Consider the following 15000-nt stretch of genomic DNA (forward strand, 5'->3'; position numbering starts at 1 on the left):
GTAAAGCGCATTTGAGTTCAGCCCTCTGAGTTCAGAGTTATATAACTCCTGAGTGCATAACTGTCACCAAGTGAGTGTATAGCCTGGAAATACTGTACTAAGTCCTGAATGGATGGTACTTCTAATAGTACACATGTACCTTGGGGATGGCTTCTACCATATTCATCTCTTGCATGAGAATCAAAAATCTTATAACTCCCATTATCAGTATGATAGATACTAACACCAAGACATCCTATTGTCGGAATAAATGAAGAATAATTTTGTGACAAGAGCGATTCAAATGCACTGTCTATAGGTATACTGTACTGATATCCCTCAATTATTGAATCACTGTTATGTAGATTACCTGTGTCGCTTTCACTAAAATTAAGCTGGTAATTGTTCTCAGACATAGCAATCAATATTATTCATCGGAGGCCCAGGATTTGTTTCTATGTCATTACATAGATTTATTTCAGCACAACATCGTCTATGATCACCATGCATTCTTGTACATACTCATTGGTCCACAGCATGTGTACAGCACTTGATATTTCTTCAGATTTACGCGTTTTCGTGTTCCAGTGTATTTTCCAAAGAAAGTAAACGTACTGTTTGACGAAGTTTTCGTCGAATGGAAGCTGGCTTTTTCCTCACTTTTTCAAACGAACGGAGACTGGCAATTATTCGCCTTCTTTTCATTTGACTACTCAGCCTGCAACTGATGTAACCATGAAGTTTTGACGGCAAAGGAGTGATCTTAAGAATCTTTTTCCACACAAATACCCTCCGTTTTCTGCTTTTCTGCGACAGACGTTTCAGCTTCTTCACAGGAATCCTACTTGGTTCGCGATCACGACATCTCGACACATGGCATTCACGTACAACACGGTTATGATTCCAATAAACAAATTTAGCATAACGAGATCTCAATTCCTCTCTATATTTTAATGTCACTACGCCATCATGTTGATGATGTACAAATGGCTGCATTGCCTCCCCTAATACATCACATTTTCCCAGGACATTCAACATTGCTCGTGTTGGTAACGCAATCGTATACAACACGCGAACGTACATGATTACACAGAAAACTAATGCAGTACAAGGAGAAATCGATAGAAGTGATAATCCACTTGATACATTGTACAAAATATATGAAATAATGATCATGACAGTCATAACATTAAAGAAGTTACTTGCATCTTCGCTTCGGTAAGTGACGGCTTTATTGTTGTTGTTATTGTCCTCCGTGCCATTATATTGATTATCAAATATCAGAAATATTAGCGTCAAAATTTCGGGTAAATTTCCTTAATGTACTTCTGTCACTGCTAGTCATAGTTTGCACATGTTTTGTACTCAATGACTGCTCAACTGATCTCTTTAGAACTTGTAAGAGCTTGATAGCAACATTTGAGATATTTGCCAAGCAAGAGTTCGCGGAACAACGACTTTCGAAATGGACGCTCATTTTCGTGTTTTGATGTGGGTCTACCACGAACAGTCTGTAAGTGGTTTGAACGTATTGGACCTAACACCGTAACTCGCTCCTGCCATTCCTGTAATCATTCATGTATGCCTACCATCGCAGAGAATCACTTCTAAGGTTATCGAAGAGAAATGAAAATGAAGCGAAATTAACATTGAACCTTCACTACATATCTGCGGTATTGCCCATTGCACGTGACGGCCATTTGCGAAGAAATACACTGGTAAACCTAGAGTCGGTCGCCCGACTAATAAAAGCAAAAGTGGTAGTAGCAACTGGCTTGAGTAATAGAGTATAGGTGTAATGCTCCACCATAAGGGAACTTAGAGGGGCTAGGTCACGCAATTTTAGGCAATTTCAGCACTGATCGAATGGTCATAGAATTAACTAAAATATCAAAATAACTGTTCAAAACTATAGAAGATCTCTAACAAAACGCAGGGAAGCCAAGAAGGCACATGGATGGACAAAACTGGAGAGGACTGAAATGGATTGAATTTGGGTAACTTTGAAAAACGTCGGCCCAACGTTTTTAAGAATTACATCAGTCTATATTAAAATGTCATTTACAAAGCTGGAAAATCATTCTCAGTTGTTATGTTTTTGACAATGAAAGACTCTTGCTCTGCCAATTTGACGTTTAGAGCTCATAATTAACAAAATTACCTAAAATAGCGTGACCTAGCCCTTTAATTAAGCACGCGCGTTTTTGATACGCGGACGAAAACCGGAATAGAACATTTCGCATGCCAGGACAGTGGTGTCTCCCAGATTTTTAAACGAATCATCTCTACTGGAGAAAAGATACTTGGCAATGTAAATTTGGTTGTGGGAAGACAATATAAGAGGGAAAACATCTCACTTCCGGTTGCCAGTCCGCGTTTCAAAAACGCGCGTGCTTATATAAGCTCCCTAATCGCGGGATGGCGCCGCATACTGCTTCGCCATCGCAGCCGCTTTTGTCTCAACCCATCTGGGAGCTGAAAGAGGTCAAAATGCGACTCCATTTAAATTATATCCAATACCACGTGAATTCATGATAGAGAATAATATCACTTCACGGAGATGTCATATTCATACACATCAACAATATAAGTTGATGTAACCATCCAACCGTTTCACTGTCTTTGGTCCAACTGGACTGTGAAATAAATTCCATATTAGCCGCGGTTTATGCAAAAAAGAACTCCGAACACATAAAGGTAGCCCAGACTTTACGTCTTCAATTTGTCCGCCATCTGTTTTCGATTAGTTGCTTCCACGGCTTTCGTCTCTTGCACTGACAAGCCTTTCAACAATAAACAACTATCTCTAGCTAGGAAATAAACAGTCAAATGATTTTAATTAAACAAAGCATCGCGTGTTTCCAGAACAACATTATGACGTCACGGAAGTTTGGAACATTGAAACTTCAAAATAACGACCTTAGTTACTCCAAACACTTGCATAAATTGTCGCTGATCGACGGAATTCGTGGAAAACAACTAAATGGAGACTGTAATCAGAACTACAGATAATACAAGTTAAGAGTTAGATTAATTTCTTTAGCACTAAGTGTGGCAAAGCTGTGACGCGGATTGCAAAGCAAGCTGGAGAAAGCTCCTGATTATTAAATCGCATGATGCTTCGTAAATCATGAAATCAAGAATTTTACAGAGCAAAGCCTTTCAAGTCATCCTTGTCGCAGTCGTCTTATTCGCAGTGGACACAGGTGAGTGTAAGCTTTGTTGTTTAATTAAATTAACCCGGCAAAGAGTGCAGACTTGCATGAACTGGAAAATATCAGTTCATTTGCTAGGTTTTTTTTCCTTGGCAAAGTCACAGAATCAGACTTACGTTAACGGTTATCTCTGTAAAATCAAGGGTTATCACTGTAAAATCGTGTAATAAGTGTAAAATCACTAAATTCGTGTCTGAGTTTTCGTTACTGACTAGATCGCCCGATGCTTCGTGGATTCTAGCCGGTTCCTCGCTACCCGCCGGCGAGAGAAGGCCTTTACATCCGCTCCCACTGAAATCATATTCCACATCCCATAGTTACGAAAAGTTTGTATATTTCAGTGACAGTTGACTTGAGAACCTTTGGGGCAACTGATGGGTTTAATAAAGGCGCATTCAGTTTAAATTAGATATATTCACATATTTGAATAAACGAAATACCACTGAATGTATCTGAGAATCGTGATCTAAAGTTACGAAAACTGCTCATAAGTATGTGTGGAAGGACAAGATAAACCTACGCATGATAAACTTTAGAGAAAAGTATATATGGCAATATATTGACCCTTTAAACAATGGTCAATTTAATATTATTAGGGTAAAGTCTGAACTTGGAAGAAGTCCAATCCAATATAGAGGCCCAAATATCTGGAACTTTATAAATAAAAAAGTTAAACTAGGTAATGTTAGCAAAGAAGGGTCTAAAGCAATACTTAGAAAGCAATCAAAAGACATTCTTAATTTTTCATTCAATAAGGAATGAGAGATGGGATGGGATGGGATACACTCTTTAGTGTCTCCCTTAGATGTCTTACCCTATCCTTATGGCAGCTTTTTTGTAATTGGGCATATGGAGTAATTGTAATTGTAATTGTTTTAGTCTATATTTCATTTCATATATTCTAAATAGTTTTACATAGCAGGTCCACATCAGCTGATAGCTGCCGATGCAACTATTACTTTGTAATTTTTGTAATTTTAACCTGCTTTATTAAATAAAGAATTGATTGATTGGTGAAAATTTCATATGTAATCATAGTTTGGTCAATGATTTTGCTTATTTGAAAAACTTCTACTTTAGAACGCCTTTTAACGACTGCATGTATTTGAAGATCGAAAGGGAGAAGTGATCGATATACTCGCATTTATCTGGACAATTTAAGAAATTGTCGTTTTAATTATTATCATCGATACCTGAAAAATTCAGGCGGCTTGAACAGAAATCGAACCCGTGACCTCTGCGGTGCCGGTGCAATGCTCTGCAAAAACTGAGCTATGAAGCCAATCACAGATCTAGAAATGCGAGGATCACTTCTGTCTCAGTTTCGTGTATAACCTGCACTTCAGATATAATACATTTCATTCATTCATTGCGAGTAAAATGCCGTTCATGGTCGCACGTATGTATTACCAAGTGGCATTTGCAAGTTTATCATATTGATTCTGACGTCTTTATTCTCTGTTCCAACAGCAAACTCCCTCAGATGCTTCAATTGTAAGGGACCAGACGACGGCCGACCATATCCACAGTCAATATGTGAAAACGAGGAAACAGAAGTTACCTGCCCAAGCTATGATAATAGAACAGTGGCTTGTGGTAAATATCACCATGAAATAAACTCAGGTGTATTGCTTCACGAAGTAGAAGGACGAGCCTGCGTCCCACAAGACGACTGCTACTGGATTGGAATGTCTTGCAGAGCTATTCTAATGGCGGGAGGGGATTGTCAGTATGCCTGCTGCCATGAAGACTTGTGCAATAATGTTTCGTCTCTCTCGTCTGCTACATTAGTCACAATTTGCAGCATTTATTTTGCATGGAGTTTTTACGTTCGTCTAAATTGCTAGCAGCAAGTTCACAGTCATATCCCAATTATACGAATCCCTCTGAGTAATGATGAAGTTGAGGATATCAACGTAACAAAATGTGACTATCATCAAAGCCCGCATTTTGCATTCGGGGTTGATGGGGCAGACATGAGGGTGTTCCTATTGTAGGATATTTCTAGAGAGCCCATGAGCAACGCGTGTAAAGAGTTTTTAACAATAACATTACTTTTTATTTACTTCCAATTAAAAAGAAGTATAAAATAAGTAAACTAAATATAATACATGAACACCACTGAATTTCGAAGCTCAAAAACATAGACTCAAAATATATAAACCTAAAGGAGAAAAACTTGTCCAAATTTCTTAAATAAAAACGAGATTTGTACAATTTGTGTCAAATCTGATAACACAAGAAAAAAGATTTCAAAAATTCACAGATATGAAGAATGGTTTGAAATGCTAAAAGTCATTGATGTATAACTGCAAATCTGACAGCACTTCAGTAAGAGTTTCTCGTAACTGAAAGAAAACGGTAAATTATGGCATAAAGAGGCTTCTTTCGAGCAGAAAGGGGAACGTGTGTGGGGGGTGGAGTAATAATAATAATAATAATAATTTCTATTTATATAGCGTTATTTCTACTAAGAAACCAATAGCGCTTTACAATGATAATGCATGAAATATACGACTAATGTACATACATATTTACAAGGAAAATAATTCAATAATAATAAAAACAGTTAAAATGCTCCTTCAAAAAATGTTGATCTGCTTCTTAAAAGTGCTTAAAGATTCAATTTCACTAATATTGTTAGGAAGGCTATTCCATAACATAGGACCATTAACAGAAAAAGGTCTTCTTCCATGTCTTCTATTTGTGGGGTGGGATGAGACATGGAAGAGAAAGATGACCGGGTTGCTCATTACATCTGAAAATATGCAATAGACCTCTTTCATGATGGCGGCCAAATAAAATATTCTGTTCTAATGTTAATAAGCCTTTCTAGCCTCGCTAAGACAAGCAAATTTTCAAGGAATATTTGTTTTAAAATAAGGGCAGTAAGTCTAATTAATGATATAAATACAAAATGAAGTTAACAAATTGATGTCAGTTTTTCATGCGTCTGTCCTGTTATTGATCATGAATTTCGTCAACGTAGCTGTGGTAGGTACTATGCTTTGACGATAGGCCACTTTGGAAAATACCATAATACTCCTTGTTTGTCCCCCCAAATTTTGCATAACCATTGTTTCCAGTTTCTCTTGGGACTTACAATGATTCCAAGAGAAAACAAAAACAATGCTTATCCTAAATTTGAGGGGCAAACAAAGAGTATTATGGTATTTTCCCAAGTAGCCTATTGACCAAATGCAAAAATGGCCGCCAACAAATTATTCTTTTGTCTTTGTGTTAATTAGCTTAACTAGCCTCGTTCACACGCGTAAAATTGAAAGAATTTGGGCTGTAAAAGGAAGCTAGTTAGGCTAATTAACACAAAGACAAAGGAATAATTTGTTGGCGGCCATTTTTGCATTCGGACAATGTTATGACGAAATTCATTGTCAATAACAGGACAGACGCATGAAAAAGTGACATCAATTTGTTTTATATAATAAAAAAAAGGTAGAAGGGTCAAAATTAAGTCAAAACACGAGAAGAAAGCGAGACAAAAATGCCAGAAACTTCAATCTGACGCGAGCAATATCGCGTCATTATCGCATGAATTATAAATTTTTGTGTCTGTCCGCTTACTGACAATAAAAATTAGCCAATGAGCGCGCGAGAATTTTGCAGTCATTGTAAATAAATGTAATGGAGGACGCCATCTATGAAAGTGGTCTACGGTTTTAGTTCATCATTGGCTTAAATTTTCTTTTTTTTTTTCGGTTTACCGCAAAAGAACGAGCCGGTCAGTGGTGTTACCTTAACATTGAAGCAAGGGAAATCTCGATTCTTGTGTATGTCAGATTCGGGGTGTGCGCAATATCGATCGTTGACGTCACAATTATTGTTTTTTCTACAAACCCTGAATTTTGTTTGAAGTTGCACATGTTGGTCCGAAGAGATTCAGAATTGTAAGTTGTAAGAAGGTGAGAGATTTTTGTTATTTTGATTGTCTACATGATTTTCATTGCCTCACCCAAAACAAGCCATTTTCCGTACCGATTTCGACTTTACTGTCTTCTTCAGCGGAATTTTTACAGTTTCAGCTTGTCCGGTCGTTTACGCGCCGTTGGACTTCAGAAATTAAAAAGAACTACCAAACGATTGCGCTTGAAAATAAGAAGACTTTGTGAAAATAAGTATAACTTGTTAATTAATTAATTAATTAATTGACGCAATGCCGACGCATTAAACGTAATTGTTAATTGCTGGCGAGCCTCAGCGAGCCAGCACACTATTTGAGACGGTCAGTGGTGTTACGTTAACATTGAAGCAATGGTAATCCTATAAAACTGTGCATAACATTCAAGTCTTATTAAATAATGGGGTAAAATGGTTTCTTTAACTATGAATTGCCCTTATTTACGTATTAAATCTTTAATTATGCATCGTCAAATGGGTACTCGGAAAAATCCGAGCCCCATATCAACCTCGTTCCCAGGGCTTTTCTCCGCCGAGGGGAACGAGGTTGAGCCCAATAGGAGATTTGAACCCACGCCCCTCCGTGATCTAGTACAGATGTTCTAACCACTGAGCTAATGGAGACTGCGATGAGCAAGCGTGAAATTTGGGTATAGACTACGACTGCATCACGCAGTCACAAAGCCCAATTTTGATAACAATATGACTCGTAAGGACGGTGGCTACTATTGTTATTGCGCATACGTTCTGCGCATCTCGAAATCATTGGATTTCCTATGGGTGGTTTTTATTAATACAGGGAGATTTTTGTGCGGTTCAAAACTTTGCGGAGAAAGCAGAACTTAGCAAGTACTCTTGGTATCCAAAAAGAAAATTGGGGGTAACCAGGCATTTTTCAGAGATAATTAAGCTTCAATTTGGAAAAGAACGCCATACATTGCTTTGTAATGTAAAGCTTTTTACAAATATTGTTGATTAATTATCTTGGAAAAATGCGTGGCTACTCCCAATTTTCTTTTTGGATTCCAGTACACTTTTTAAGATCTGGTTTTCCCCCATATTCAGTATCCGCGCAAAAATACCTTTGAATTAGTACACACGGTCCTCAACTGCATTGCGCAGTCACTAAAAGGAATATTGGCGATAACACCTCGAATATGGGAACTCGGATTCTTCCGAATTCTCATTTGACGTTGCATAATATCTTTCTCAAATCGTTCATTGTTACCAATTTTGGCCTTCTCTTTAATAACGTATTATCCCGGGAGTGATGAAATGGTCCAATCTCCTCTATCCCAATTACCTCTTTCCTCTCGCCAGAAATCACTTTCACATTAAAACGTCTAGTTAGATAAATAAATAGCTAATATTTAACGATTATTCGCCGAGAAGGGCGTGAATTGTGGTAAGTATTATTCACCTCTTTCACCAAAACTGACGTAAACAATTGTTTTAGGATATTCTTGGTTTGCACTCGCGTGATTAGACGGCCATGCTGGTGTAAATCAAAAGCAAAATGGCGCTCCCGTTTTGCATAGAAGAGCCAATTGAAATTCCCAAAAAAACTCTTTAGCTATTGTTCAGTACACTTTGAATCTCGAAGAGGGAAAGAAAACTCGGGAAATTTTGAATAAAACAGTTGAAACCGCTTTTTCTTTGTTCCAGATTATAGCAATGAATGCAAGTAAGTGAAAATGGAGGAGACGCTGCTTTGACAATTTGACCAAAGAAAACAAATGAAACACACATTGTGACTCTCAGTATATTACATGGAAGTTTTGATTTTCATTTTTAAGCTTCTGTTAAAGTGCAGCTAAACTCAAAATATTTATTTAGCAAAAGTTAAATATCAGACATATATATTTATACATTTGCTTCTCCAGATTTTACTTTTTTATGTGCCGCATAAGGTATGTAATAGAAAGATGCTGGCAATCGTTTGTCCCATGGCCGAGGCAGTAAACCACTTTTCATTATAGTTTTGAAAGAACTTTGGCAATGTAAATTAGTTCTTGACGTCAGTGAGGAAATAGATTCGTACCTCTCACTAGCTCGGCCATGGGACAAATGAATGCCAGCTCACTGGGCCTATTTACACCAGTCCCTTGCAGAGCGAGTACAAGATCCCAGTCCCTAATTTATTCATATCACTTTCACGTAACTAGCGTTTTCTAGCCCAAATCCTCAGCGCTTGCGACTCCCTTTTACGCTCATTCCTTCCATCCTTTAGGCCGTGATCTATTTCCCCTTTCTTTGGTTTATATTTTCCCTCCCTCAACCAACCCCCATTTTCTTTTTCACATTTACGCTTCTTTGAACGCGGTCGCTATTTTTCTTCAAATCTTATAAGAGCATAAAAGGGAGTGCTGTGAATAGATAGCTAATCTTGGTTTTCACATGACGTCACTGCCACTATGTTGGAGTTCCCAAACAATGAAACGGCGGCCATGTTGGAGTCCCGATCATGGCAATCCTCTGGTAATTGAACTTATTTCTTTTGTTTTCCCTAAAAAACATCGCTGCTGATCACGTGAGTGAAACCCAAGAAATAAAAGTTCAAGTATTAATAGAGAAGCAAAGGCAGCATACATGTTAGACATTTAACTCTTGCAAAAGAAAATACTTTGAGGTCAGGTGTACTTTAAGGAAGGTAAGTTTGAAAGCGAAGATGCGAGTTGTCAAGTTAAAAACAAAGAAAATAATAAACACCACTTGGAGAGGATCATTTTCTTTACTTGTAGCCAATTATGAACACTGAGTCAGAACTTTAATCATTTCTGTGAGATTTGACTATCGTTTTAAATACGCTTACCTCCCCTTTAGCAGCTCGAGCAAGATTTTGAAGTGTTGGTAGCGATATCTGGAGATGAAAGATCTGAGGGTGAGGGGTATTTATATTAGACTGGGACGAAATCAGACGGATATGAACTTCTACCTGCATGAAATTTTTGCAGTTGTTTATATAAAACCGGGACGAGATGCTTGGTGCCTAAAAATTATTATATATGGCCGACCCAAAAGCATACAGGCTTGAAATTTCTGGACCAGGTCTGAGATTTGTTGTGATTTACATAAGACCGGTACGAACTAAGACCGGCATGAGAATTTCTGGTCTCGTCCCACCAACCGAGATGAATTCAGACCGGCCTGAGTTCATTGTCAGGCCAGTCTCATGTAAACGCATAAAAAGAAATGTATGCATGGAGGCCGATACGAACTCATGCCGCTCTGAGTTTGTCCCAGTCTCATGTAAATACCCGCTAAGACAACAGAGCAAACAGAGAGTCCTTTTCAAGGACAGACCACAACGTTGACGGAGAACGGTGCACCCGGAGGCGTTTCATAATACACCTAATACCAACCCTGATTTAAACAAGAAACTCTTCCTCTCAGAGGGCATTAACTTTGTATCATATACTTCTACTACTGACGAGTTTCTCGCCAAAGGAGAGACGGAAATGTTTTTCATACGTCCGAGGCTGACAGCTGATTTCCATGCTGATTCTGATGAGGGTCGGCCCAACAACAACACGACTGGCGCTAACATTTCAAGTAATTCCAGTGATACTTCTCAACCTGGTGATGAAGTAACTAACACCGGTTTCGATGAAACCAGCTGGATTTTAGGCTGAACGTACTTGATGCTTTGAGATATAACGAGTGTAGCAAGGACCGCTTTATATTCACCATGGATATTAAATCGTTGTATACCGTTATCCCGAACGAAGACATTACCTCAGCAACCAATATGCATAACAATTTTAAGGGGGTGAACTTACCGTTTCGAGCAAATGACTTGGCAGACAGTTCGGTTCCATTACGATAGACTGAATCAATCTGAAAACAAAACTCGTACAACTAAATTCTCTTGGAATTTCCGACGTCTTAAAATAATCTGAGAAACATTATGGTCAAAACTCAAGGGAAGGATTCAAAATATCAACAATTATTAGAAAATCGTCGAACAAGGGTCGATCGAGCTACATCTAATTAAATGAGGCTCAAAAATGACAGTGGAAACTCCAATAATGAATTGCAGTTGCTGTTTTTTGTGCTTTAATTTACCTGGCAGCATTTAGTGTGAGTTCGGAATCTCTTTCCTCTTCAAATATACAAGGAAGAACAAGACAAAGAAAATTAATGAATAAATAAAACTGATTGATTTTAAACCATAACTTTATCAAAATGGACCTTAAAATTTAACCTATCTATGCCAATGCAACTTGCTCGCTACCACGAGACGTACACTGCGCGATATTCTTTCGGGAAAAAAGTGCGTTTGTGTAAATGCTGGAAACGAATGATCGGCCTCTTGGGGAAAACCGGCGTAGTTTTTTCATCGACCACGGTAGGTCGTCAGTCAAGAGACTAAGTCTCCGAAAAAGTATATTATTAACTTAAATACGTAAGTGGCTGATTGATACATAAGATAATGGGGAATGACACAAAATTTGAACAATTCATGGGAAAGCGACATTCAGTTATAGGTTTTTGAGGAGAAGGTTTGATGCAGTCCTGGGAGCACTCCCCTTTTACTTATATGTTCCAGGTTCGATTCTCGGACTGAGCGGTTTTATGCGGGTTTTATTATGTAGACAGTGTAGACAGGAGTGTTTTACTGGAAAATACACCACTCATAAAATTCATACGAAACTACATCGGGGACCCGAGTGGGGTATTTTCCATATCCTCACTATGTGACGTCCTTTCCTGCCTTTGCATGGTTGTTTGTGTAAACAGTAAGCCTCTGTGTATTTAGTGGTTGTCGTACCCGCTTCAAGAGTTTCTCTACGAGTACTCAGAAGTTCTTGGCAATCCCGACACATGAATCGATCAGATTTCATTCGACTACTATTACAGGTTTTAGTTTAGTTCACACAAGCCTTACCTTTAATCATGCGGATAAGATGTTCCATGATTCCTTCTTTCTTAATAATGTACTGCAGTCCAGATAAGTCAATACTGAAACAAGCGGGAAATACGTTGGCTGACCCAAAAAAATATATTTAAACGTATTCTGAAACCTATTTGGAAAAATGAACGAGGTTCAAAGAACTGCACCATCAACAGAAATGCAAGGCAAACTAAATTCAAGGAAATTAAAAACCCCGAACCAAGTAGTAATTTGAAAAAAGATAGCAGAGCATTCGCTGCTCAGTCGTAACGTAAAACAATTTGAGACTGACGATGGTGATTGCTGCGAATTTCTTATCACTGACAGGCGTGTTACGCTAAAGTTTGCCACGCGCTCCAGACTACCGAGCGACAATGACGCGCGTTGATGCCGGCGACAAACATAGAAAGTCCCTTTGGGAGTGCACGTTCACTTACCTAATGTTATACAAAGCCATGAGTATTAAATTCCTTAGCCTAACATTCTTTCCCACTGTTGAGACAACTAATGCTGTAAAGAAACTGTCAATCAGGGAAAGGCCAGTTTTATTAGATACTAGGAAGTCTCTTCCTTGCGCGGCCGCCGCCATGTTGGTTATAGTTCCCGTTAGCGCCAAAACAAACTGACTCTCGTCTGATGTTTCTTCGGTGGTATCTTCGCTGTACGTTTCAAAGTAACTTTCAACCGTCCGCGATGTGATCTGTACAAACTCATCCGTTTTGTTCTGGTGTAAAATAAAGCATCAGGCACGTTAATTCCCATGTTCATCATAATCTGAATAAACTCAACAGCTGAGAAAAGTTTAGACTTGCCACAAGTCGACCTCACGAGAATCCCAGGAGAAAGAAAATGTTTTGGCAAGCGAAGCGTGGTTTTTCGGACGCGAGACGGATGAGCGAGTGAGACGAAGGACTTTTCGAAAGTCTAAGAAAAGTTATAATGAACGCTGCAAAGGCAGGCTTCTGGTAGCACCAGCTTAAGCTTTGATTCAAGAGCGAAGTAAACTAAGAAGACGACTTAATTTAACGCAGAGCGCGTATTTAAATCTTAGAGTATTACATTAATGTGTAGATTTGAAGTGCAGGTTATAGATAAAATGGAGAAGTCATCCTCGCACTTATATCTGGACAATTTAAGCAATTGTCTCTTAATATCTTCTTCTTTGTTCTTTTACACCAAAGATCTCTCAGGATCCGTAGACGCACTCTGATTCTGGATCAATTCTCTCATCTCAGCAAAGTCTAATAGCTTGCGATGGCTTACTGCCTGTCCACTCACAGATGTCCTTCTTCTCCGTGGCCTACCACGCCCTCTGTTTCCGGGGACTCGTCCATGCATGATGGTGTTAGCCAACCTGGGGCTTACTGGGATGTCTCGTGACATGGTAATTAGTTCTCTCTTATAGACAACTGAAAAATTCGGGTAGCTGTTGGCTGTTTTTGAATCTCGTTGAAGCCACCTGGATTTTCCACCTGTGTATAAGCTGCATTTACTGAAATTGTCCAGATAAGTGCGAAGATCACTTCATCTCCCTTTCACGGTAACCGTTATCAAATGGTTAATATATACTGCAAAGCGAAAATAAAAGAACCCTGAGGACATAAATCTTGTTCACACTGATTCACTTCCCCAGGGGGAGGGTGTTCCGACTACCTACAAACGGGTCACCTATCCAATAAGGAACTGACCCCACCCAACAGGTCTCAGTTTCAGCATTTTAGAATAACAACTTGATCTTTGATCGCACTTTCCCAAGAAAATTATCTCCCCTGGAATTTCAAGAAATGGATGCCAAGCTTAGCAGTAAAACCCTAGATGATGATGATGATGATACTAATGACATACCCCTCCTAACAGAGATGTTATGGAGTCCTGTTGCCGAGACACTCGCCATAACAGGGTACAGACTGCAGCACCCATGGATGAACAGTATTCTGACTGATCTCCCAACTGTTGGTTCATCTCCAACAACTGACACTGCAAAATGACCACATGCTACTTACAGAGACAGTAGTAACATTCTTATTATTAAAAACAAGGAGGAAAGTTAGCCAGCTTTCACAAGGTATAGTTGTGTTCAATTCGCTGCTGGTTTCTCTTCTCACATAAAGGCATGACTAATGTGACAGTCACTCGGTGTGACAGTCTTAACATTCTCAACAGAAAATGAGGCTAGACTTGAAAGACTAAAATTAAATACAAAAGATGTCCGTTTTTTGGTTTATTATCACAAAGCTTTTGTATCTTCCCTTTATGCAATAAACGTGTCATTGTATTCATACCTTCAGTTCATGCTTCTCCTGCAAAGGAAAAGGAATGAAATACCAGTCAGTAAAAGAATCAAACAATATCAGTTTAAGGGGATGATTTAATTAATATAATTTTTAACAACCCATTGATGAGTAAAATCATCTAGCATTAAAATCTGTTAATAATTAATCTCACTCCTAGGTGACTGGGTTAAAAGGGGACATAAGTGGATGTGGGGCTTGCTACAATTCAATACCTTAGCAACAGTTGACCACAGACTATATACAGCTTCAAGTGCGCTACTAACTGCAGCTACTCTGCAGATCCCACTCTGCTTCAACGTCACCAACCAGACTTTAATGTACAACTGTCTACATAACAGTGGACTAATTATTAGCCTATTGATTGAACTGAATAGTTGCATGAATCAAACAAAACTATTATAACCAGATGATTGCCTGTGTTTGTTAATTAATCTACTGTCATTGTGGACCTACTTCCCTGTGCCTCTCACAATCTTCAAGAAGGCAGTCATTTTTCTTCTTCAGCAGTTCCAATTCTTTATCATAGCAATGCTTTAACTGTTCCAGTTCTGATTTTAATTTCTTGTTTTCTGTTTCAGAGTTTTCAAGGTCTGTGATAAGGTCAATAAATGAATTTAAGCCCAAGGAATTAGCATAGTGATGCAATTAGGATAATGGGGAGGCTACTTACATTATTTTTCATTTATTTATTCTTTTTTTAATT

General features: G+C 38.6%; 1 protein-coding gene across 1 annotated transcript in view; it reads right to left on the reverse strand.

The window, feature by feature from the left end:
- Positions 1–5052: 5052 nt before the first annotated feature.
- LOC138041057 (heat shock factor 2-binding protein-like) overlaps positions 5053–15000 on the reverse strand; it is a 12827-nt gene continuing 2879 nt past the window's right edge. Inside the window, exons 4-12 of the mRNA XM_068886834.1 lie at positions 14751–14887; positions 14286–14303; positions 13849–13980; positions 12441–12727; positions 11998–12071; positions 11175–11211; positions 10889–10946; positions 9922–9969; positions 5053–5542 (exon numbers count right to left, since the gene is read on the reverse strand). Of these exons, the coding sequence (XP_068742935.1) occupies positions 5483–5542; positions 9922–9969; positions 10889–10946; positions 11175–11211; positions 11998–12071; positions 12441–12727; positions 13849–13980; positions 14286–14303; positions 14751–14887 (851 nt within the window). The 3' untranslated portion in view covers positions 5053–5482. The remainder of the gene's footprint in view (positions 5543–9921; positions 9970–10888; positions 10947–11174; positions 11212–11997; positions 12072–12440; positions 12728–13848; positions 13981–14285; positions 14304–14750; positions 14888–15000) is intronic.

The sequence above is a fragment of the Montipora capricornis genome, chromosome 3 (assembly GCF_036669925.1).
Source record: "Montipora capricornis isolate CH-2021 chromosome 3, ASM3666992v2, whole genome shotgun sequence".
NCBI lineage: Eukaryota > Metazoa > Cnidaria > Anthozoa > Scleractinia > Acroporidae > Montipora > Montipora capricornis.